The 26,611-nt window shown below is 38.3% G+C and overlaps 1 protein-coding gene across 4 annotated transcripts in view; it reads right to left on the bottom strand.

Annotated features, from left to right (window-relative positions):
• The window catches only part of LSAMP (limbic system associated membrane protein), a 736,440-nt gene that overhangs the window by 565,412 nt on the left and 144,417 nt on the right, over positions 1-26,611 (bottom strand). Inside the window, exon 3 of one of the 4 annotated variants that reach the window (XM_072964767.1) lies at positions 112-190. In XM_072964767.1, the coding sequence (XP_072820868.1) occupies positions 112-190 (79 nt within the window). Of the gene's footprint in view, positions 1-111; positions 766-26,611 lie in introns of those variants that run through there. The other 3 variants (XM_006210313.4, XM_006210312.4, XM_072964773.1) reach the window with 3 other exon arrangements.

Genomic DNA, 26,611 nt, shown 5'->3' with positions numbered 1-26,611 from the left:
AGCCTGTAGCATCAGGGGCTGGAGTTCAAGGAGATCTCACACACACACACACACACACACACACACACACACACAATCGCGCGCAGCAGAAAAGTTGCCCGAAAGCCCTACCTGAGGATGGCCGTGTCCCCCTGCCTCACGGTGATGTTGTCGGTGCCTCGGTTAAAATCCACGCTGCGAACGGGCAGTCCTGTGGGAAGAAGGCAGAGCAATCTCAGTAGGACCAGCGGCAACTGTTTCCGATCGGGCTGAACTCTAGCGACCATGGTGGCCACGCCGAGGTGCGGGTCGCGGGCGACTCTGGAGGGTGTGCGCGTGCTGCTCGCGCCGAGAGGGCTTTACAAACAGAGGGCTTTCATCCACGGCAAAGGCAGAACGGGCTTTGCCAATTTGCGGTCCTTTCCACTTGGCCTCTCTCTTTGCCCGGCTCAGCCTCTTTTCCCTCTTAAGACTTAACAAAGCCCTCGTAAAACCCGAGCAGAGATGGGAAAAAGTCAAAGGAACAAAATTTCAAAGAAGAGAGTACAAATATAAAAAACCCTCTAGAAAAAGGTGACGAGAAGGCGGCAAAAAGGAAGGTGTTCTCTGGTCCCTCGGTGGCTGGATGCTCCTTTGCCAGTGTCTGAGCTGAGCCTCTTCCCTCCGTAACCCACTTTCCCAGGCAGGCGGGCGAGGGAGCCGGCACCCAGCCTGCCAGCGAGTGTAACGAAACCCACAAGGCAGCGGCGGCAGCCCAGAGTCTCTCTCCCCCTCCTCCCTTTCCTGTTTCTCCTTCCAGTCCCTCCCTCCCTCCGCTCAGCACCTCCCCCCCGCCCCCACGGGTTTCAGCAGCCCCTCCACGTCATCCCTCCGCCCTCCTCTCAGCGTGGCCCCTCGCTTTGCACAACTGCCCCCTTCAGCAGCAGCCAGCCCTCAATGAAAGCCTGATGCGCCTTTAGGTTGTCAGGACAACAGCTCCATCTGAGGCCTGGCTCATTTCCTTAAGAGGGGATGGAGTTTGGAGGTACTGTGCACGAAAAAAGGGGAGAAGGAGACAGACTCAAGCTATAAAAGAACAGGAGAAAGAGTCCAGGGAAGGAGAGGCAGAGAGTGAAGAAATCAGGAAAAGGAGATGAGAAGGAGAGAAGACAAACCCTGACAGACAAGGGAGTGAAACAGAGAAGGACAGGAAAGCATGGGGTGTCAGTCGGATCAGAGCTGAAAGATGGGATGAGGAATGCAAAGCAGAGAAGAAACTTGACAGTGGAGTCGAAGATTAAAAGCCAAAGTCTATTTCCAAACTAAATATTCCTGGCAACTGGCTTTTCATGCTCACATCTTGTTCGTTCTTTCCTCTCTCCTGCACTTTCTTTCACAGGCTTAAAAAGGTTTACTTTCTCTCCTTCTTTTATCCCCTCCCCCACTTGAAGCCCCCTTATGAAAGATGGATTGGAGACAATGCTGGTATTGAGTGGTCTGGGGTGTGAATGCTTGGTTTGTCTTTTCCAAGCGCTAGCCTCAGCAGCTGATCCCTGATCCCTAAATCAACCTCACTCTCCAGGAAATCCTTATTTAGTCCTACACATGAGGAATGTTATTAAGGATCACTGTTTCAGCATCACGTTGCTGTTGCTTCCCAGGTTTCTACTGGGACTTGCTTCTGAAAATATCCGTATGCAAGGAAGATGATTTGTGTATCAGAAAGCTTGTCATTTTCAGGGTGAGGCTAAGGCTGTCTATAGCACTGTGGTGAATGGAAGACAGGTTACTATCATTTGTCATTCCTTCTACTCCATGCGTCAAGCCAAGTGATAAGGGCCATAAGGGGCTAACATTGTTGGTCACCCATGTGAGAGCCCTGAACTGTTAGCCTTCAGGACCGATGCTGAGGATAAAAGATAGGAGTGGACCAACCCAAAACTTTTTGTTTTTCTTTTCTTTTTGTTTTTTTGAATAGTTAAGGTATTTACATGGTGCAAAAATCAAGTGGTACAGAATGCTGTAGAGGGAACTGTAATTATCTTTCCTCTCCCTGTCTTTGGGCAACCCACATCTCTTATTCGGAGGCAACAAATATTTCCAGGTTCTTACACATTTTCCTCTAAATATCCCATGTACATACAAGTAAATGCTCACACACACAAATTATGCCCACCCTTCTTATTTGCACAATTAGCCATGGACATTTGAAAAAGAAAAAAAAAGACATATGTTTAGGAATCCTTATCAAGCCCTACAAGAGTACAAGCCTAAGGAGGCACTTACTGTGCTGACACCTGCCTTGTCCTCCCAGAATATTCAAAGATATTTATCTGCCACATTTTATCAGCTTAAAAGGTAGATTCACACTTATAGATAAGTGAAGAAAGGAAGGAATACCTTTTGTTTTTTAAGAAAAGAACTGAAGGATTGGAATCCAAAATGTCACAAATTCAAGATTGGTAGAGTTCAATTAATTTTGCTTGTACTATGCATTACATTTATCTAAATCAAGTTGTCCTATGTTGAGGCTGATAAAGAGTCCCCAGATAATACACCAATGATGTTCTATCACTAATTTGTAACTTAGCTGTTAAAAACTTGGAATCCACTTTGCCACAGAAAAAAAATGGTTATGTCAAGTGCTGGCTGAACTACAAAAAAAATAATCCTGTGGTTCCCAGTAGCAATGGGAAAATAAGCTTCAAGTGCCAAATGGAGATGGAAGGATTACATAAGTCTATGTGAAGAGTCCAAGAAAAATAGCACCCACCACACCCCCCACTGCTGCCAGCAAGCTTCACAATCCTTGGCAGGATTCTTCTGAGCTTTTAGAGATGAAGGGTTGGCCTAGACAAGCACTTATATATATAGCATTTTTTGGGTGGGTGGTTTTTCTCCAGTGTCAGGAGGAATAAAAGAAAGACACAAAGGACTGGGGCTACTTGAATGTCTATTTCCACTGATGATGGTAGGTGAATGGTTTGACTCTTTGTAGGAGAACTAGATACTGAGGAGAAGGATCAGACATATCAAGAGTATGAAAATTCTCTTGTATCAGTGGACTACATTTTGAGTGAAGAAAGGAAGGGGTTTTACCAGGGCAAGGAGAAAGTATGGTGGGGTTGTGGCATATTGTTTGCAGTAGATGCCTATACTTGGTTGTTGACTATACAAGTAATCTCAAGTTACCAGTAGGACTCGTCTGGTCCTAGGATGAAGCATAAAGTTTAACACACTGGGGTATGAATTAACTCACACCAAAGTACTAGGAATTTGTAGCAAGTCAATCAGATCTTGAGTTTGTCTCTACACTCACTCTGAGAAAATGAAGAATTAAATTCATCCAGATTATAATCAGGATCGTAATAGACCTATGCCTAGCTTACCCGAGAGGATCAAATTAGAAGCACATATCTATATATAGAAAATCATACAATGTAATTAAAGTCTTTTAAAAATAATTTCATTATTTAGAAGTCCATTTCTTGGCAACTTTTGTTGAACTAAATTGACTTACTAGTTCACTGGAAGTAAAACACAAGAAGAAGACTACAGTTTCAAAATTCTCTAATATAGACTGATAGTGAAGATTGGATTTCTGAACAGTTTCAAAATCATGAAGGTTATTATGTAAATTAATTGTTTGGTATTTATCATTTATGTCAAGGTGGTGCTTCAAATACAACTTTCTAACCCAACCCCTGGCTTAATGAGAACAGTCTGTAATTGATAAATATAAGAAAAAAGGGATGTTGGGGTGTCCAAGCCCACTCACGTGGGTAATCTCATCATTTATACGATAATGACTCTATTTGTGGGTATACTAACACTTCTTTTTCAACTTTATGTTCTCTCAGAGTCCTTCCCCTTTTCATTCCCTTATAGACTCCTGGTTTTCTCTCCTCTGTGATCTCTCACTAAGATCTAATACATTCCAATAAATCTAACAGTCAACATCCATTGAGTAACTTATCTCATCTTAATAGTCACTCCCTCAAATCGACTGCAACATTAATTCCTCTGCTTGCTTTCCTACAAAATGTAGAGTAGGAAACAAAGAATTGAGTTACTGAAATTTATACAAGCTATTTTTCTGTAAACTACTATATATATTCTTCCAAAAGGGCTGGCAAAATGATCATTCTTCCAGGTTATTTGTGAGGCAAGTATGGCTGTTAGCCATGTGACACAGTCATCATCACCCAAGGAAGATGATCTTAACTACTACTTTAAAGTAACATAGTGCTTTTCTGAAAAAGGCTTTGGAAGATTTTGGCACTCTTCAGGGACAAAAGCTGCAGGGAAAACAAAAACTAGCTAACATCTGAGTACCCTAAGAGGCATGAAAGGTTTATTCTTCTTTTTAGCTTTGTAAAGTAATAGGCTCACAGGAAATCCAAATGCAGCCTGGAATGTACAACTAATTTAGCTACATTGGTTGCATTTTATGCTAAACATGTCTATAATATTATTAATATACCACTCTGCATTTCTACAGTTGTAAGGTCTTAATCATAATAACGCCATGCCTGTACTTTACTTACATAAGTAGAATTAGCATTTCCATATGAACCAGAAATTCAGAATTGTTAATACTTCTCCTTAGGATTCCTGCTATGACATTCTCGATGATTTCATCATAATTTAGCAATATGCAAGTCTCTCGGTTTATGCTCATAAGCATGGCACTATCTTGTGTGAATTTCCTTTGGAATGTGGATACTTTGAATACAATAGCTTCATTCCCATGTGTCTCATTGCCTAACAAAATCAATCAGCTTCAAGTCAGTTAAACATTGTTCAAATCCTTACTACAGAACCCCAGTGATGTAAAGCATTCAGTCTACACTCTGCACAATTAAAAATTGCTCTTTCATGGTTTGTTTTTAGTTCATTGTTACCATGTTGGTCTTCTGCCTCAGGTCTGTCCAAGTTTTCACAAAGTCTTCGAGATTCTTGAGCAGCTGCTTGGGTCCTCCCCCACCATCCACCCTACTGTCATAGTAGACCACCATCTCACAGACATGTATGCACTAGTCCTTAGACTTTCCTCTTTTTTAGACTGTCCACTCTGCCACCAAGTACAAAGAGGTGGCAACTGCCAAGTCATGCTGATCTGCAATGCTGCTGCTCTTTTTGATCTACCCCTCACATATGGGAAGAGCAGTGCAACATCTGGAAAGATAGTGGCGGCAGCACCTTCAGCATAGCAAGATGTTAGCACAAGCAGGTAATCAGGCAAGTATATCCTCTATTTGTGGTTGCCGTAATGACTTGATTTCCTATCATCAGAAAACAGGCCAAGGAGAAAGGAGCAAGAGTGAGTGGGGGCAAGTGTGAAATTCCATATACTGACATGCCTGGTAAGTTTATGACTCATTCACTCAATACACTTTCATTGATACGGGAGTGAATCAAGACAGATCAAGACTCTGTTCTCATAGAACTTACATCCTTAATGCAGAAACACACACTAGACAGGTAAATACACATTAATGTTATTTTGGAGAGTAAATCCCATGGAGAAAAATATGTGTGATACAGGGAAAATGGGCTGCAGGTATGGGGAGGGAAATGTATGTCCTGAAATTTAAGGTGGCAGTCATGCAAATATCAACAAAAAGATCTTTCCAGATAAAAGAAATGTCATGTGCAAAGGGCCTGAAGCAGGAATGGGTATGTCATACCCCAAGAACCAAGCCAACAATAAATCTAAAAAGTAGTTTGTGTGTACATTGTGGGAAGTAGTTGGAAAAAGCAGATAAGATTAGAAATAGAGGAGGGGTCATAATGAAGAGATTCTGAGGTAAGAAATTTAGATTTTATTCTAGTGACTTGACTGGCCAGTAAAAGTTTTTTAGCAAGGGACTGACATGATCTTTTTTACTTTTTAGAATGGTTGCTCTGAATAACATACAGACGATGGACTGTAGAAGGACAACAGTGGAAGCAAGGAGATAAACAGAAGGAAATCTTAGTCAGCCTAGTGTGGCAACTGGCTTGGAGTGGGGGTAGCAATGGAAATGGAGAGAAAATTGAGTTAACTAGTTTTGCTCATGATGGGAAGACCCTCCACATTTAGGCCATGTTCTATCACAAGTGATCAGTGCTTTCCACATCCCAGCACTCTCCCTTACTATACTAGTTCAATTCTGGTGTTGCCTTGCAGGAAGCCACCAGTCATCCAGTAAAAGCTAACAGAATACCAAGTAGATAGTTTATGCTAGCTGGTCAGGAAAAAAAAAAAAGAAACAGAACAAAACAACCAAACAAAACAAAAACCTGTGTCCCAGTTGGTGCTTTTCTTCAGGTATGAACTTTGCTTACCCTTCATACGGTTATCACATGTTGACTAAATGTCAGTATAAGGAAGAATTCTGTTATAGATTAGAAGTACCTAACAAGATGAGCCGATGCTATTTAACTGCTAAACTTCACTAAATATTTTTTTACATACCTAATATCTATATTTATTTAGCAGGCAATAGCTATCCTACTAAATCTAAACAGAATGCCTAGTTAAATATCTTGAGGCTATAAATCATGTAAATAACACTAATATGTTTTCTCAAGAGTTTCTGACAATATTGAGCTTCAGGGCAAGTCTAGTGTTAGGTCGTTACATTATTCAAAGGGTCCTAGAAGTTTGCCTGCTTAAAAGTATCTTCCTTTCCTATCTATAAATCTCATTCTCAGCCCTCTCTGCTTTTACCAGTGAATGCAGAACTGCCTCTACTAATGCTAGGAAGAGGATTCACAAGCTGTGTCTCATCAGATGTGTTACCATGTATAAAGCAATTCAAGGCAACTGATTAAAATAATTAATATTTTTGAGGCTTACCATATGACAGGCACTGTGCTAAGCTCTGGAGAAATAACAAAGTACAGAATTGACACCTAGCCCTAATGCAATTGAATGAAAGGTATGCCACTGAAAGCCCTTCCCAGAGAGGGGCTAATCATCACTGTACAATTATAAGGCAGGCCTTTCAAACCTGTGCTCCATTATAAAGCAGGACCAAAATCAATTACTACATATGTCCAACCCTCTCTGGTGCTGAGAAATACTGCAAAATAATGAAATTCAGAATTCTTACCTTCAAGGAACCCAGGAACTCAAATCAAGATGGAGAAGTAAGGTGAATACAGATGAAACAGAGACTAAGATGGGCCAGTGAGGAATAGAAGACTAAGCTGTAAGGGAGCAGAATCAAAACAAATGGTGGCTCAGAAAAGGTGATCAAGAAAGAGGCTTCTTGGAGAGAATGGTATATTAGGTAACCCATAGCAAATATGTAAGAGGAGGATGGAGGAAGGCAACATCTTGTGCAAAGGATAGTCCAGAGAACCGGCCTGAAGCAAAGAATAGAACTGGAGGAAGACTTGCTTGAATAGCAGGGAAAAGGAGAGAGAGAAGGTTGGCGTGAGAAACAGCATAATGAAGAATCCTGAATGAAGACCCACACTTCATCGCATCATCTCATACCTAGAAGGTTACTTTCGATTGTGGAGAAGTGAGATGAGACATTGGTCTCTTAGAAAGATTATTTTGACAATGGGAAATTAGAGGTCAGAAGGAAGATGAGTAGAGAAGCTAGTTTGGAGACAGGTTAATAGGAAAGTTGTTGGTGACATGATGAGAAAGAGATAAACATTACTGATTATATTTATACTATTACTTTCTAATAATGATGAGGAATGAAGTCCTCCCCTCAGAGATTTTTGTGTTAGCAGGAAAGGTAAATTGTAGGAAAGTACGTGGGGGTAGAAATGGAAAAACATTAGAATGAAAAATGACTGGGTTTTGTAAGCTGGGGTCAGTAAGGGTCTTGACAGGCATGATAATGAGTGTGGCTTTACTCTATATGCAAAAGAGAGCCATTAAAATCTTTGAGTAAGCGAGTGACATAACCAGACCTCTGTTTTAAGAAGATGATGGTCAATGGAGTGGAAGATGGACTGGGACAAGCCAAAGTCAGGAAGACCAGTTCTAAGCTTTGAAAGAGAACAGGCAAGAGATGATAAAAGCAGGCCACAGGGCAATGACAGCAGAAAGAGAAAAAAGGGGAAGACTTGTAGAGGAATTTCACAGAGGGATTGATGGGACTTGTCAACTAATTGGATATGGAAGTTGAGGAAACAGGAAAGGCAAAAGTATCCTCTACTTTTTTCTTATTATTGTTCGAAATTCAGGCTGATAAAATGGGAAGCTTGAAGTTAAGAAGCTAGTTTTGGAGGGAATTTGGAAATCCTACTTTTAGAATTCTGGATTGGTTCCTAAACTGGTACTCAAATAGCTTGTACCTCCATATGGACATGCTCAGGAAGTTGTCACAGGAATGACATTCTTTATAAGGAGGGTAGTCTCCGAGTTCTGTGATACACTAAGCCCACAAAATCAAGATTTCTCCCCTATTTTTTCTTGTTTTCTCTTTCCTTCTCTCATTTGTTTTTGTAACTTAAATATGTAAATATAGCACTGAGAAAATGGCATGTTTTCCAGTAATATGAATCTCATTTTTATTTTTGAAAACATGTACACATAGCAGTTAACTGATTCTGTCTCAAGAATAAATATAATCTGAACTTGTCTCCCTCTGCTGGTTGCACATTGAGGTATCAAGGGTCTTTTTAAACCAGAGTAATAGTAGAAAGAAAAATACCCAATAATAAGTTGTTATGCACAAGTATGGGACTTTGCAGTTCACAATGCATAGAGACACACACAGTTTTATATTTTATTTTTTTGCAACCCTATGAGATACACAGCACAAGTATTATTACCCCACTTGTCAGAAAAACACTTTGAGATTTCAAGTCATTAAGCTCTCAAGTGAAATTAGAGATATTAGAGGAAAATCAGGAAGTATACATAATTAAAATAATTGCATAATGTTAAAGCTGCAAAAGACCCAGTAGATCTTCTTGCACAGTCCCCCTATTTTACAGCTGAAATGCAGAAACTTATGAGTTTACATGGTTATTTAGGATCACTGAGATTAGTATTCAGAGAGCACAACTCTCAAAAAGTGCTTTCTATTGTACCGTGCTGCCTGACTAATAGTGTCAGGATGTTAATCCTTTACATCATAGCTGAAACATCTGCACAAGTAGATTAGATTAGAAATGCCTGTTTCTCTAAGGCAAGCTATACACTGGATCAGAACAATCCACAGCTAGGTTAAACTCAAGCAAGTAAGAAACAAAAGCAATGCACATCAGTTGGACAGATAATAAGGCAAAGACCAATCCTCAATTTGCTGTTTGAATAGATTTGTGCTCTGTCCAGCCCGGGGCTCTAGAACCATGGGCAAGGCTTGAGATGACTTTTAGGGATGCCAGAGTATTACAGATTGTGCCAGCGTAAGAACTGGAGTGGAATTCCTTACCAACTAGCTTCCTGGGGCAGTCCTTTCTTCTTTATGTGCCCTCCATAGACAGTGTACTGTAGCTCTTTGGCAACTGACATCCTACTCTCCAAAGTTAACTCCATTCTTAACGGATATTCCCATTCTCTCTTGTCAGAGAAGAAAACTCTAATTAAAATAATTTATTCTTGTGTTTAAGTGACTGCTAAATTCCAACCTCTGAAGGGATATGATACAAGGAGAGTTTCCTAAACCCAATAAATCTTTAATAGGTGAAATAAATAGGGAAAATATGTTTAAATGGCAGAGTAGTTTCATAACTCTTGTTTCTTACTGGTAAGAGATAAAGACCAACAACTGTGAAAGTACCATAAGAAATCTAAAATTAAAAAAAATAATAATCTACATGATCTTAACCCATTAAATCACAATGTACCTCCAACAGAGAAAAAAAAACCTAGCTTAGACCATCAACTCAAGATATTGTGCCTACTAAATCAGTTTTTTATACAGGTAATAAGTATTGGTCAGGAATAGAGAAATAATTATATAGCAAAATTTTATATAATACACATATAAGACATAAACAAATGTAGACAATATAGACAATTCCAAAATATAGACAATTTCCAATGCAGTTAGTAAATATCCCCAATATCCATATCCAACAATGATTTATCACATAATATTTTATGCTCTTTTTTAATAGCAAAATCAAAACTAGAGTCTTTTTTTCCTTCAATGGTGTTCTCTTTTTCTACTGTAAGAAAGCATGAGTATTGATGTTAGGATAGAATCAGGCTGATAGTTTGCTGTAGAAGCCTTTTCTGATGTTTAGAAGCAATGAGAATGAGCTGATACCAGTAATATCTGCTGTTTCAGGAAAAATAGATTATAGGTAGAGATTTGATCTAGGAAATATCCAGCTTGGATGTAAGGACTAAGTTTGGGTAGGTAGGACAGTACAGAAAATGATAAGCAGGTGTGAGGATTTGGATTGTGACAACACTAAGTAAACAAGAGGGAGTATGAGCCAGCATAAGCAATAAGGAAATGTACAAGGAAGTAAAGAGAAACTTGTAATGTGATCAATTATCTCTTAAAATAGACCATTTTTACTCATCAGCTGATGTGATACATTCTAATGCTGGTACCTGTTTTAATGTGTAAACCAACAGAGTAAATTATTTTTCTTGGGATAAAAAAATGATCATTTTGCTATTAAGGAGCAATATTAAGTGATAATTCACAACTTCTTTGCATCTCTACCAATTTGGGTTACATTATTTTTGGTTGATAATATTACTAGCAATAATTTTTTGGTTATTTAGTTAAATAAGAATTTATTGATCACCAACTATGTAAGTGGGTACTCTGAAAGATCTATGGAAACATTCAGCATGGACTCTATGATAAGATCCTTTTGTAAAAAGAAATTTTCCACCCTGTTGGGAAAAGGTCAACAAATAGATTGGTCAATGATTCAAAAATAGTTTATAATTAAGTCTTAAATTTTAAGAAAAGTGCCCTAAATGCAAAGAAACTCAAAACATATGGAGATCACTTCAACCTTCTATGTGTCAGTCAGGATACTATGCACTGAGGTCACAAAGAAGAACAGGATAAGATTCTTGCTTTCAAAGAGTGAACAGCCTGGAAAGATACAGATAGTTAAGCAATGACAGTAAGTATGAACTGTGCACTATGTCCAAGTAAAGGACGCCACCTAATCCAGACTGGAGGGAAAGCTTTCTAAAGAAGGTGGTAACCGAGCTGTGTCCTAAAAGGGGAAGGTAGGACAGGGGGATGGGGTCCTCAAGGATATTTGGGATGTTAACAATTGGAAATGAGTGTAAAGTTCAGGAGGGCCAACAAAAGGATAAGTGCCAAGTTAGGAGCTAATATCACAGAGCAAGGGAATAGGGCAGGGAAGAAAGTGTCCCCAGCCAGAGAGAATCCATGCTGGGGGAATGGTAGGAAACTCAATTAGAAAGGAGGGCAGAGATGGATTATAAAGATCTTAAAAGACAGAAAAGGAGAAATCTAAACTTAATGCATTAGTAAACAAGAAGCATTTTATTTGCGGGGGGGTGGGGGGCAAATTCTTGAAAGTGCATTTGGTGTAGCAGTTGTATAAAATGGAGGACCCAGCTGGGACTGTCTCAGAAACTCAGGCTTGAAAGGTAAAGACCTTTCAGTGAGGGTGGAGAAGGATAAATGTAAGAGCTCTAAAGGAAGAATCAAAAGGAATCACTGAGTAACTGGATATATGAAATGGATAAGAGGAAGGTATTCAAGATGAGACCCGTGAACCCCTCTGAGTTTCTGGAGAATGGAGTCATCACTGATGGAGATCAGGGAGTTGAAAAAGCAGAGTGGAGTGTGCTGGGGACAGGAGTGGGTGGAGGGACTAATTCCTCCTAACCATCCCTCCTAACCCTGTCATTTGGTTAGCTGCTGCTGCTGGAGGCCGTGTGCTCCTTAGTGGATTTGGCTGCATCACCTCAATGGGTAAGAGTTTCCCAGACTTATATAATTAAGAAAGGAAAAATTCCAAAAAGAAAACATACAATCCTTTTGGTATTAATGCTCATATTTATTATTGCTCATAAATAAAATAACATTAATTATTCTCTAATGTCCACTCTAAAAATGTGATACGCACTTTGGAACATATCTGAAATACACATAACACCTGAAGTGGCTGAAGTGGACCTTACTCACTGAAGCTTGATTACCCTAAATTTGTTTACTATAATCCTATTTTTTTCCAGTAGTTCTCACTAGATCTCACTCTTGAATTCTTAATCCGAAACAGTCCAGCATATTCTATGCTCACTGAATTTGATTGTTCATCATAATCCTTTGCCCTTGATCTCCTTACATCTTTCTTTATTCTAATCTATTTCTAACTGGGGCCAGGCCATTCAGAAAAAATCTGTACTTCTGAAATGCATTTTGAATATCAAATAAAGTTACAGGATAGTTTTTTTAATGATAAATAAATAATGACCTTTATGTTGGGAATGCTAGATTCTTTAAATAGTAAAGAAGAAACTTACAAAAGACAGCTGTAAGTATGGAGCAGGGCTTTAAGAAAGAATCCAGTAGTGAAACACAGATTGGGGACTGACTAGGATAAAGGTGAGAGTTGAAATGCACGTGCATGTGTGTGAGAGAAGAAAAAGAAGAGTGGAGTCTGAGAGCTGCAACTTGGATAAGATTTGCCATGTTGGAACAAGAAAACAAGGAAGAAGCAAGCAAAGTTGTTCCTGGAAACCAGCAGGTCCAGAGGGACTCTCCTTTCATCTGTAGAGCACAAAGTGCTTTCACATTCATTTGTCTTCACTTGACACCCTATTGCACTCCAGAGAGCTGTTTGGAAGAAAGATATTATAAATGGCAGGTATTAAGATAATAAACATAAAAACAATAATAGATACTTAAGACCTTTAAATAGAAGGAGAGTGCTGGCTGTATTCATCACAAAGTGGTTTGTATCAATATCAAAGGATAAGAACTCAGGGTAGAGAAAGCTTAGGACATTCCTATGTATGTAATGAAGTGATAAACACCCTGAAGCAGTGGGTGGTCTCCTCTCCAAATGTTCCCTTCTGTCTTATCCGGAGTTCCATTAGACCTGCCACTAATTCAACAGATGATTAGAGACATTCATCAACAGATGAATAGAGAGATGATTGCCACGTGTATAATGGGACTTCCATGTTCCCAAGAGAAATTCCAACATTATAGGCCCTAACTTCATCATTAGCAGATGATGAACCTTTATGAAAAGAATGATCTAAATACATGTTTGATGTTTTTTTTTCCTAGTAAACAACTGACATGGAATCTATTTCATAGAATGCCATTTTACAATAGTTATTCCAATGTGCAAATAAGCTTTGAGATTCTGATATTGTCCGAGCATTTTACAAATGAAAAAACTTACCTTTGGTAACTAGTACTAAATTGTTGTTTTTCCCCCAAAACATTTCAGCCCAACTTGAAAAGCTATGGAACATTATACACCATCATACAGAGGCACACATGCAAAAATATGCCCACCAAAGATATATTAAAAACTGGACAGTTGGTGACTTCATACCCTGCTAGTTATTTGTCTAGTAACTCATTATTAATTCATCTAAAATCTAACTATGTAATTGGCAGAATTTAAATTTCAAGTTTGCTTCTTAGAGTTGCCACTAAGTTGCTCAGCTGCCTCCAGATGGGACAAATGAGATACCAGAGAATTGAAGATTGAAACCTTGAGCTCCAAGTCTTGGAGAGATGTTTGCAGAAGGAAGGATAATATGTCTGGTGCTATCTTTGGTATAATATGTGGTTTCTGAGTTCAAGTTTTCATATTTGACAAATACAAATCCTACAGATAGTCAGATATGAGCATGAGATTTGGTACATTCTCACTGTATTTCCAGCCATTTAATTCTCGCTGTCACCTGGACTTGGGGCTATGTACAGCACTGATTCTTTATCATCTCACTTGCCTAGGCAGAGCCAGACAGAGTGTTATAATGTACTATATGTCAATGTCCCAGTTCTGAGGAGTGCCTGTCCTTACCTGAATTTTAAGAAAAAAAGTTTCCTTAATTTTTAAAGAAAAATGTCAAATTTATATTCTAAGATTTCTGTGTTATCACATGGTAAAGAATTTCAAAGCAAAGAAAAATTTAATTTGCTTTTTTTCCTACTGAGGAGAATCTAAAATATTTTCCTTTATATGAAACAAAAAAGAGTCTAGCTAAGATCATTTCTCTTAAACTATTCTTATATTTCCTAAATCATAAATTTAAATCAAAGAGGTTTAGCTGTACCTCCCATTTTTTTTTCCACCGGATGGGGCTATAGCCAGTGTGAAATCTAGCCCTTTCATTTTACAAAGGAATAACTGGATACTTTAAAGGTCTTGCTTGAGGTCACACAATAGATCCTAGCAGAGCCAGAATGGGAACGCATTTCTTCTTATTCTCAGTTCAGAACTCTGATTGAAATATGGTAACAGTCAAGCAAAGGGGAACATATATGAGTATGTGCATAAGTGTGTATTTGTACCTGCATATCATTTTGTTTAGTCTGTTTCCTTGGGTAGAATATCCCTACCCCCCTCCCCTACTCCCTGCTTCCAACTTTTCTTTACGCAGCAAATCCTTACTCCTAAATCAAGACCCAGTTCAAACACCATCTTTTTCTGCCTTCTTGCTCCATCTCAGTCAGTGCCCATCGCTTTATCCTCCTGGTAAGCACTTAAGTCATTTGGGTAGCACAACTGTCAAACATATCAGAATTCTTTGCAAATACTTCTGTCTACTTCATCGGAGTAGATTATGATCTATTATCATTATATCATGAACCCTTTAAGGATAGGAACTATATTTGCCTTTGAATGCATGGTGCCTAGAGGAGTGCTTAATGATGGTGAGAGTTCCATAGGGGGTTGTAGAAATGGCTCAATTTAATTTAGACCAATTGAACAAAAACCTTGATTTTTAGAGTGATTACTCGAACTAAGAATTATACTGTTACTGTAGGCATCACAAAGCACTTCATTTTACTCAAGTGTAAGGACCTAACTTTAATAAGTACTTTGTGGGTGCTGGGGGGTGGGGTCGGGTATTGTTTTTTTCAGAAGCAACATTGGTATGTTTCTAATTTGATAACCTAGATGAAATGGACCACGTCCTTGAAAAACAGAAACAACACTGGCATTTACATTTCCCATGAAATCTTATTCTGAAAAAAGCAGTACCTGTAACTTCTAATAACCTACTGAAATCTTCTGTGTGAAGATATTTCTCAGCCATTTATAGCTATTCCATTAAAGTCATCAGAGATAACCTGAAATTTCAGGCCTCATCTTAAGTGGGTGATGCTTCAGTTAATGATCTGTTCACTAGCCTGAAGAGTTGCTACTGGGGAATATCTGAACTATCATATCTATTTCTCTAAGACCTAAATAGATTATTTAGAGAAGGCTACAATTTTGGAATGCAGGAATGAGACCTTTGAGGATAAGGCAAAGAAGAGCCAGCCATCTAGCTCAGCTGTGTCTCCAGCGAATGACTGTGGAAGCTCGTTCAACCTGAGCTATATGTCCAGATTTCCCCAGGCTGAAATATGACAGATTTTGAACAGGGAGAATTATGAGATTACTCACATACTTTTCCCTGTTTTAACATGTAACATCATCCCTGTCTTTCTTTTTGTCTGTTTCTACCTTCTCTCCCACCTTCCCTACTCTTCTGATTCATATTTGGTTTAGTGTCTATTCCTAAAATGTCCCTTCTTTGCACCCTTCTATCTTTTTTTAGGGCTATATCATTTTTTTTCCATTTATCTTCACCCTTTACCTCATGTCCTACACTGGGCCATGAAAAAGGGAGTTGAAAGTTCAAAATGTATCTAATATGTGGACTGAACACATTTTCTTGTGTTGTTTTGTTGTTGTTGTTCTTAATTTTCCTTTCAGCTTTGAATTCTCAAGCACTCTTGATTAGGAGTGTTTGAAGATGAAAACAGTAAACTAACCCTAAGTATTTACTTCTGACAAAAGGAATAAAAAGGAGCCAGACACTATGCTAAGGGCTCTGGGCAGCGGGGGCGGGGTGTGAATTTGAGAAAGACAAAGTCCTTTTCCTTGAGAACATCATACTGCAGTCGATAAGGCAGACATACACACAAATTGCTTTTTGCTTATGTGTGATCTTAAGATTGAATTTCAGATTTTTGTTCTGTAAGTCACTGGTGTGCGAAAATTCAAGGATTCCCACTCTGCATTTTGAAATATTAAGTGAGACAAAGAATGGAATATTAAATAGGAATACTAAATTGGGAACATAAGGTAATCCTTCTAGACCTTTATTAAAATTGGCATGGACTTTGAAGGTTTGAGACTTTAATGAAAAGGAGGAGATTTGCAGAGGTTCTAAAAAAGAGCCCCCAAAATGATTAAAGCAGTTAGAAAAGTTAGCAGATGTCCATCAGTTTGGAGCCAAGCAGATATTGTTGCTGGATCAAGTCAGAATCTGCCCAGAGGCCTTAGGAAAATAATTCTGTAAAGTTAATGTTTTTAAACCATGAATGTCACTACAACTTCATTTTATTGACACTGCCTTAATCAGCTCCAGGCCACTCAATCCTCTTCTAAGTTCCCTTCTAGAAGGTCAGGCTTGCCTCATTCCTAATGCCATCTCAGCAGAGGAAGGATGTAATCATTGGTTTTTACTGCCATTCCTTCACCCTCTAGACTCAGTAGCCCAGCCATCATAAAACCCTATCCCCTCTCCCTGCTTTATACTCTCAGCAGTTTCCCTGACAGCTAGCCAGTCCTAAAATCCAGCATATCAAGGGCAGAAGCCAATTAATCAGCAAGTAGTTAGATGCTCCAAGTCTTCTATAAGACAGATTTCTCACAATATTGTGTGTGTGTTTATATATATATAACATATAACATATGTAACATATGTAGCATATGTAAATAGTACTAAAGTAATATATAGAGTATATAACATTACTATATATAGTGTATGTTTATACCACTATAGTGGTATATATAGAATATACTATTACCATACATGTAAACATATATCTAGGTGCCAGATACTTTGCCAGATGCTGGAGATCACATACACTCCACACATATACACACTTCATTTTCTTTCCAGATTAGTGAGATACAATATTATTTATTTGTCCAAATTAAATATTCATTTTAGGGTCTGGCTCAGTTCTACCCACATAAAGAACTTGAAATAATAAAAAGTAGAACTGAAATGCTTCCTTCTATTTTCTCCCCAAATCTCTAAGCCTAGTATCTATTCTTTTCTTCTCTCAAATCACTTCCTACTACATATAAGTGTGTGCGTGCGTGCGCACGTACACACACACACACACACACACACACACACAGAGATTTAGGAAAGTCAAAGGGAGCCCCCAAAAAGTAGAGGACAGAAAAGAATGGAAAGAGACTAGACATGAGGCCTTCAACTGCTTAGAGAAGAAGGAGCTGAAAAAAAATTATAATTCCATTTCCTCTTTTTAGCCATAAAATGAGATGACTCTCCAGGATCATCAAGCATATCAAATGAGATTTCAGCCAAATGTGTGACTTACAACTCTTAGTGAGGGCATCTGGATCTGAGATCCAACAAAAGTGGGTGCTACAGAAACTTTCAATATTAAAAAAAAATTGTTGCAACATGAAAAATCATGGGCTTGTTACTGCATCAACAATATACAGATGAGAGGTGTAAGAAGACTCTCATGTAAATGCATTTTCCCACCCACCCAATGCTGCATTTCTCCATTTCTTCTCTCAACTCTGTAGCCCATGTGACAGCACCTTTACAGACCACTGGGCTAATTCAAACTTGGAAATCGAGAGTTCAGGCTTAAAGTAAAAGTGAAATGTTCAGGATTTTCCAAAAACTTTAAAATCCCAAACAACAGCAATCCTATTATGAAACTCAAAAAAGAGCTGTGTGAACTTTTTTTTTTTTGTAAAAGCACTGCTGATTAGCATTTTGCAAAAAAAAAGAAAAAACATTGGTAAAGAATGATGACTTCATTGGAAAGGCAGGAGGCTCCCTTCCTACCTAGCCTCCACACCTACCTTTACTTGTGCCAAAAGATTCAATGAACCTGATCAGAGGTCACTAAGGTGCCTCTTACTAGGAATGGGCCATGCACTCAGTACTTCCATATATAAACATCACTGAATTATTGGGGAAAGGTGGATAGCATGAAACAAAGTAGTCCAAATAACACCTGGCAAAGATAAAATCCCTGACAACCTTTTGCTGGGATGTGTTGGGGTGTTTGTCCCTCTGGGTTGCAAACTTGATCAGACTGCATTGGATATCAAGGAATATGGAAAGTTCAGTCTTCTGATCCAGGTTATTTTCACTCAGTATTGTCACAGCTCCTCTTCTTACTCTATTATATAACTGTTTCTTAAAATACTATTGATTTGGGGAAGACTACTTCCCCATGAAATCATCTTTCTTTTACGGTGAATATTATTTCTTAATGTTCGTTTCCAAGCCAGTCAGTCAACAATAAGCTTAATCAATGATCAGCCACCTTTTCCATCAGAGTCAATCTTTAACATCCATTTAGATTCACTTCTCAAGGGAATTCAAACTTCTCTGGGAATGTCTGAATCTCAAAAGTAAGAATGATACTATTAGAAAGACCATTAGATGCTATCCAGTTCCCAGGTTTTCAAACTAGTTCCCTCCAAATTCTTGGATTTTTTAACAGGTGACCCAAGGTCACAGTGTGGAGTGGGAGTAAAGAGAATGCCAAAAAAGATTTCAACAAAAGAAACAAAACTCTAAGCTGCTTTTATACACTGAGGTTCCACGTTCAATTTCATTTGATAGAAGATATTTTTGTTAGCGGTGGAGAAGTTCCAGTCTAAGAGAGATTCAGTAGCTTGCTTCAAATCACTCAGCTAGTGCCAGAGCCAGGATTAGACCCAGGTCTCCAGAGCCTTCATCTACTACGTATCTTTTCTGCCACTCCACACCCGACTCTTCTGAAAATTCCTCTTTCCATCCTGCTCACATCTATTTATTCTCTTTTAATAATTATTCCATTCTACTGTCTTCTTCCACAACTTTACAATTGTGTCTAGGGCAGTCTTCATTTCTCTGTTTATTTTATTCAACATTACTTTCATATCAATTCTGAGAGCAGTAGTCCACTGCCAAAAGACAAAAGGGACCATTTACATCACAAGTAATATTATCATCTTTTACACTGACAAAATTTTATTTAGAGACATTCAGCCTTCATAGATTTACACATTAACTATATTGGTGTAATCTCAAATATCCTTATGAAGTACACAAAAAGGGTAACAAAAAAAGACCCAGAAATGAGAAACAACATGCCCAAAGCACAAGCAAGGCTGGAGTCCTGTTTCCCAGTCTCCACTCTTTCCACTTGACCACTCCAAATGAAGAGATGGAATTGGGGGGGGAGGTTAAATTTCCACCTGCATGGGAAATTCATCTATTTTCCCTTGACATTTCAAATGACTTGATTCCTTATTAAATCAGTCATGCATAAACTTACAAATTACTCCTTCACCTTGCCAACCTCACCACCAACTTGCTGAAGCAAGACCAAAGGGCCGTAAGCTCCTTCATAAACTTTTCTTCACAATCCACATGGTTGATTGCTCTTTCTAGGCATTTTTTCAGCCTTTATATTTTGACAATATTTTCAACATAACCAATCCCCTTTGGAACTCTCATCAGTCCTACATTTTCTTTTCCATTGGGTTTTTACTCATGTACTCATTCTACTTAGAATATTTCATTTTGGGGATAATCTGTGTAACAAGCTACACTACCCAAGATTCCTCAAAAAATTAAAAATAGAACTACTATATGATCTAGTAATGCTGAGTATTTATCTGAAAAAAAAAATGAAAACACTAATTCAAAAAGATACTTGTATCCCAAAGTTCATAGCAGCATTATTTACAATTGCCAAGATATGGAAGCAACCTAAGTGTCCATTAACAGATGAACAGAGAAAGAAGATTCCATATATACAATGGAATATCACTCAGCCATAAAAAAGAATGAAATCTTGCTATTTGCAGTAACATGCAGATGTGGAGGGCATTATGCTAACTGAAATAAGTCAAGCAGAGAAAAACAAAAACTATATGATCCCTCTTATATGTGGAATCTAATCTCCAAGTTCATAGACACAGAGAATAGACTGGTGGTTGCCAGAGGTGGGAGGTGGGGTGGAGGGGGTAGGAAAAATTGGTGAACTGTTTTTTTCTTCTTGTAGTTTAAATGAATTGGATCTTTATAAGTGCTACGAAATTAAAGATGAATGAACCACAAATGGTATAAAATGCCTTTTTCAAATTAAGTTTCTGATGTTACAAGTGTTTTTTTTTAAAGTAACAATGGAAGGAGACAGCAAATACCTGAGCATTGGCATATGCATAACACCAAGGTAACATGTGCATATATCCAATTAGATATATAAAAGATGCAGATATATTAAATAAATCCCATGCAGGCTCTGAAACCCTACCTCCTCCACAATATAATGGAATGGAGAGACCAGAAAATATCCCAAGGTAGAGTGAGTAATATATACTCACCACTGCTATAATTTTCATCAAAATCTAAAGATTTGCAAAGAGTTGTCTTCATTTCCTGTATCCTCCAGCCAAGGGGAGGCACTTAAATGGTAGTGATACTAATAAATCCTGATCTAAAGCTCATGCTTTTTGCCCTAACAGGCAGTTGGGAGGTTAAAGGTATCAATTTGAACACCTGCTGAAGGGTAAGGAACTTCTTTATGGTATCAGCAATTCAACTTTCTGTTGAAAACCAGCATCCTTTAAAAGTTATGGTAACAGGCACTTCTGGATCAGTCATGGCAAAATAGTTACAATCATATCTATTGCTTAATGCCCTGTAACCATCAGCTTATTTGAGCTGTCATCTCATACCTGATACCAATTGTGCTGAGTGTTCCTATACCCAGTTTGGAAAACCAGTTAAAGACAGAAGGTGGTTTTCTTTCTCTACTATAAAAAGTTTTGGGTCATGGTTGGTTGCCTTCTCACTCCGCTTTTAAAAGAAGAGAGAAAATGACTTCAGTTTGCTGGGAGCAAAAAATATGTTCTTTTTCATCTGAAACCATTCCTTGTGTCTTACTAAATATTACTGAGCATCCACAAGTAGCTTCTCATCTCTATTTGCAACAGCAAACTGAATGTATTAGGAAAACCTTTTCAGACTGGTAGAGCCTAGCAGCCCAGGAAGCTTTGGGGAATAAAATATCTGAGAGCAGGTGGCCTAGATAGCCCAGCTGTATGGCTGTTGATAGGAACTGCCACTTAACAAGTTAGGGCAGCCTGTTCCTGTAGCTTGTGAGGAGTTAGACACAATTCTATGCCCTTCAGACACTCTGGGTGGCAACAGAAAAAGCAGGCATTTCACCATGTCCTGTGCCTCCTTTTTCATGTGATTTCTTTATACTTGGACAGAACAGTTTCAAGTGCAGGAGTGAAAACTTCAGTCCCAGGAGACAAGAGACTACTGACCCAGAGTCCATATGTCAGTAGTCTCCTTCCCCTTTGGGACTGGTCAGTTACCATAGTAACCAACAGCCAAGGTTTATCAGTGCTTGTTAGTGTTTAAAAGATGATTTATAAGCATATAAATAATTGGCAGCTCATTAACAGGTGGGGCTCCTGAACTCAGCTGCCTTCGGGAATTATCTACAGGATTTGAGAGTTGTGCTCCTGTCCTCTGCAGCTGCCTGCCTATCTGGCTTAGAGAGTATCAGCCTTGAAAACAAGGCAAAGAGGAAACAATCCATCAGTGGGGCGGGTGTACCAGGCTGTGTGACCAACGGTGGTTGCTCACCTAGCAGAGTGCACAGGGACAGATGGGAGGAGTACAGATTGCCCACTTTCAATTACTTGTTCAGAAAATGTATGTACTGTATCCTGAAAAAATACCTTTATTTCTTGGCAAATTCATTAGGAATGGAGCCAGACTGACATATAAGTTGTTTATATTGGAAGAGCCCCTTAGCTAAAAATACCTCCCTGAACTAGCAGGCACAGAATCTGAAAGTGAATTAGAATAGATGTATTGCATTACTTTTAGCTGTGTGTGTGTGTGTGTGTGTGTGTGTGTGTATGTGTGTGTGTGTGTGTAAGAGAGAGAGACAGAGACAGAGAGAGACAAAGACAGAGACATTGAGACTTGAGTGTTGTTAAGGGGTCTTAGAGGAGAATGAGACTGAGAGATAAATGGAGTAGTTCAATATTCCCAACAGTAGTAAACATGGTAACCCTGCAGCTGATCATATTTTTAACAACTGGAGAGACTCAGGACAGCCTGAAATGACCTAAGAAACCAGAGCTGTGAATGTCAGGAATTGCAAGAGTTTATGGATCAGAGCCACACTTTTTCCAAATTGCAATTTTAACTGGCTAGACCTGACTTAGATGATTCTAAGGTTTGGGATTTCCAGTTTTGTTTTTAATTTTTAAGGACCTCTTTCAATAGGTAATATTTTTCTATAGTTTTTGGAGTCCTGAGTAATTATAACTAAGAAAATATATTCATTGAAGAAGAGAATGCATTCATTTCTCCAAAAAGTAATATAGTGATTATTACTATTATTATTGTTGTAATTTTGGCTTGGAATAGAAGAAAGGAGAGAGAAATAGGAAGATAATTGGAGGATACCACAAAGAAATAGAGAGACTTTGAGAGGGAAAGACTTTAGAGAGAGAGAGACTAAAAGGAGGGAAAAACTGGAGGCTAAAAAGATGTCTCATTTGGTTTCTGCAGCTTATTTCTTTCATTTATGGAGAATCTCAGGAGCCTAGAACCAGGCATAGTCAGGCCGTGCTGTATGAGGGACGGCATAAGGAAAGGCAAGAGTATCAGCTGCGCACTGCTCTGCAGGGCATTCCACCAACCCCAGGAGGTATGCATCCCAGCAATGATGACAGGTATCTATCTCAAAGCCAGAGTGGCTGATTAATCCTTCAATTATTTTCATTTCTGTAACAGCATATTTTGTCCCCCACTCAACTAAGTACCTAATTCCACTGACAAAGCACCTAACTCGCCAGCAACTAGAAAGTGTTATTCAGGTTGATTAAACACAATGCTATTTATGAAAATACCTCTTTTGTTTTAATAATTGGTAGTTGTTTTTAATTCTGCCCTCTACAAAGTGGGGGGTAATTATCTTAATCCTCTCTCCATCTTGCTGAGACTTTTTAAATATATTCCATGCTCTTGGAACAAAAGTTCTATTCCAAATAAAAAATAAAAATAACAAGAGTTTGTATAGTTTTTACTGTTTCCAGAGTCATCCTAAGTACTTTATGTATAATAATAACTCATTTAATCCTCTCAAAAACTTTATAAGTTAGGCACCATTATTGTCCTTTTACATTTGAGAAAATAGAGATGTTGAAAAAAAAAACTTGCTCAAGAATACAGCAATAAGCAGATTAGAAACAGATCTAGAATCTGAAAACCCAACACATGAGAGACTGCCCTCCTGCTTCCCTCCATTCCATCAACACATGCACTGAGTGATGGTCCCACCTCCACTGATAAAGTAGGAGGGTGTAAGAGAGTGTAACTCTCACCATAACAACAAAACAAAGCAACTCAGGTACAAAATCGGGTTTCCTGAATTCCTCAGAGAAGTCACATTTCAAAGAATCTCTAAATAAACTGAACTCCAGTGATGAACACTTCATAGAAGAGAAAACATACAAAGCTGCTCTCCCCTCTGGCTGACGAGGAAATCAGCCAGACAGGAAATCAGCAGAATCTTTAACAAAATTTTAAGGCCTGTGTGTGGGCTGCCAGGAAGGATTTGAATTCTGAGCCTCCAGTAAATCTGCATCCACACCAAATCTATTGCCTGGGTCTTTATTGAGTGTTCCAGGGAAGTTTTCTAAAGGCTTGAAAGCAGGAGAGGAGAGCTGAGAGGGAGCGATTTAAACTCAGGATTTCAGCTTCTATGAGTTGGAGACATGGGAGTTCTGAGAGAGAGTGCTCTGAGCATCCTGGGAGGAAAGGTCTTCCTAAGCATTGTAGGACTGGGGGAGAGGAAAGAAAACCACTACAAAACACAAAGAGCTGGACGCCAGGCTGTAAGAACTGAGAGCTCTTCACGTTTTAGAAAGCTAGTAGAGACGCATAGACATCTATGGAGCTCACTAGTGCTCAGATCCCAAACCTACCAGACGTAAATTCTAATTCCACTCTCAAAAAATTTCAAGCCTACAGCCAAACTAAAGTTGCAACCAAGTTCAAACATATCTCAACTAGAGAACAGATTTATTTAGCTCTCTATTCTACAATTTTTCTAGAAATAAATAATATTCACATCTGTTTTTATACAACATGTCTTTAATGCCGTAAAATTTATGACAAAAGAAGAAAATATAAATCATGGTCCTGAGAGAATATATGAAGAGGGAAGACCCAGAGGTTACCCCGACAGCGGAATTATCAGACTTCAAATAAAAATAAAAGTAAAAAATCTAAAGGATAGTGTAGAAAAACCAGGCAACGTGAGTGAAGAGATAGGGGATTTTATCAGAGATAGGAATACTACACTAAACAAAACTCTATTGAAAAGTTTCAGAAAAAATTCAGTATCATGAATGAAGAGTTCATTAGATGGATTTAATAGCAGACTGGAGTCAGAAATGAGAAAAAGTACCCTTGAAGACCAATCAATAGCACAGCTGTTGCCGCCTGTGCACTCATTAGGTAAGGACCTGGTACCTCTTTTGTGAAGCAGCAGTTGAGAAGAATTCAGTACTTGCCATGGCTGAAGAAACGCCCAAGGAGGAGTCAAGCCTGAGAACAATGATCATACTAATTTGAAGCCGCAGGCCTAGATAGTTCTGTGGTGCAGTTTAAGATTAAGATACAGAACGGCACTTAGTAAACTAAGGAACGCCTGGTGTGAATGACAGGGTTTGTCAATTAGGCAAACCAGATTCCAAACTGTTGGGCAGCCAGTCAATGAAGCAGATACACCTGCCCTGTTGGAAATGAAAGGTGAAAATGCAACTGGTATGTTCTGGGAGCAGATAGGAAGTGTCTACTGAAAAAAAGGGAACCTGTTACTTTACTCCAGAACTCTTCCTCCATACCATGAAGACATTCTCAATTAGAATACCCAATTTGGTCCTAACACATCCTGACTACTACAGTACAGTTTTCTCTATTCTTTCATGTTCCTCTTTCCCATTTCTTGATGGTACAAAGTTACTGGTGTCCATACTAAAGTACACTGCATTTTTTAAAAAACCAAATGGCCAGTGGTATACTTTGATCAACACCAAATGAAGATGGGTTGGGGGGGAATACTACTTCTGTGAAAATACCTCCCTTTCTCCATTAGTGGCATGCTCATTTAGCTCTTTTTTTTTTTTTTAATGAGGGGAGGCAATTTTAGGCTTATTTATTCATTTATTTAAAAGGAGGCACTGGGAATTGAACCCGGGGCCTTGTGTAAGCTAGGCATGCACTTCATTCAGCTCTTATCTTTATATTCCAGTACGTGATTTTGTACTCACTGTTTAACAGAAAAATAAAAACACAAAAATCCTTGCATACTTTGTTCAATTGGAGAATTTTAATGTTTTTCATTTATCATTGTAAAACCAAGGGCAATTTTATACCTTTTTTGCATGTAGAACAATCTGCCTTTAAATGGAAATAAATTACTCTAAAAGAGTTTTTTTTTTTTTTTTACAAAACAGAGACTCACAGACATAGAAAATAAACTTAGGGTTACCAGGGATGGGGGGTAGGGAGAGATAAATTAGGAATTTGGGATTTGCAGATATTAACTATTATATATAAAATAGATAAACAACAAGGTCCTACTGTTTAGCACAGGGAACTATATTCAATATCCTGTAATAACCTATAATGAAAAGATATGAAAAACAACATATATATGTATAACTGAATCACTTTGCTGTACATTAGAAACTAACACAACATTGTAAATCAACTATACTTCAATAAAAAGATTTAAATATTTAAAAAACCTAAATGTAATAGTAGAAACATGATCTGGAGAGTGGTAGATGCGATTAGTGAGGTAGGCAATGAATCATACAGCTGGTTTATATAATCACAGATCAGCACTGTCATTACTATGTTAATATTCTGACTTGTGAAATAACTTTAGTTTAAAAAAAATAAATGAATAATAGTTTTCCATTCAAGTCAAGCATCTTGTTTTTTAAATAAACTTCTTGTTTAAAAAGAAAAAAAAGTCAATAGAAGGCATCCAAACTGAAGCAAAAATAGTGGGAAAAAAAAAAAAACAGAGAAATGTTTGAATCCTATGGGACAATATCAAACCTACCATGAGTAGAAAGATAGAACATGTGGTAGAAAAAATATTTAAAGAAATAGTGCAGAGAATGATTCAAAGTGACTGAGAGACATTATCCAAGATACTCAGTGGACCGCAAGCAGAGTACAACAAAGCAAAACACACATAAGTTCTTCACAGTCAAATTGTTGAAAACAAAATATAAAGAAAGTAACTTAAAAACAGTCAGTAACAATAGATATATCACCTGGAATGGAACAATATGCACAATGGCTGATTTCCCACTAAAAATAATAAAACAATATATTATTAGACAAAGCAATGCTTTATATTATAAAGTGCTTTTTTTAAAAGTCAATCTAAGAGTA

The sequence above is a fragment of the Vicugna pacos genome, chromosome 1, assembly GCF_048564905.1.
Source record: "Vicugna pacos chromosome 1, VicPac4, whole genome shotgun sequence".
Classification (NCBI taxonomy): domain Eukaryota; kingdom Metazoa; phylum Chordata; class Mammalia; order Artiodactyla; family Camelidae; genus Vicugna; species Vicugna pacos.
The sequence above is the reverse complement of the archived record's forward strand: the minus strand, read 5'-3'. Positions and strand labels throughout refer to the sequence as shown.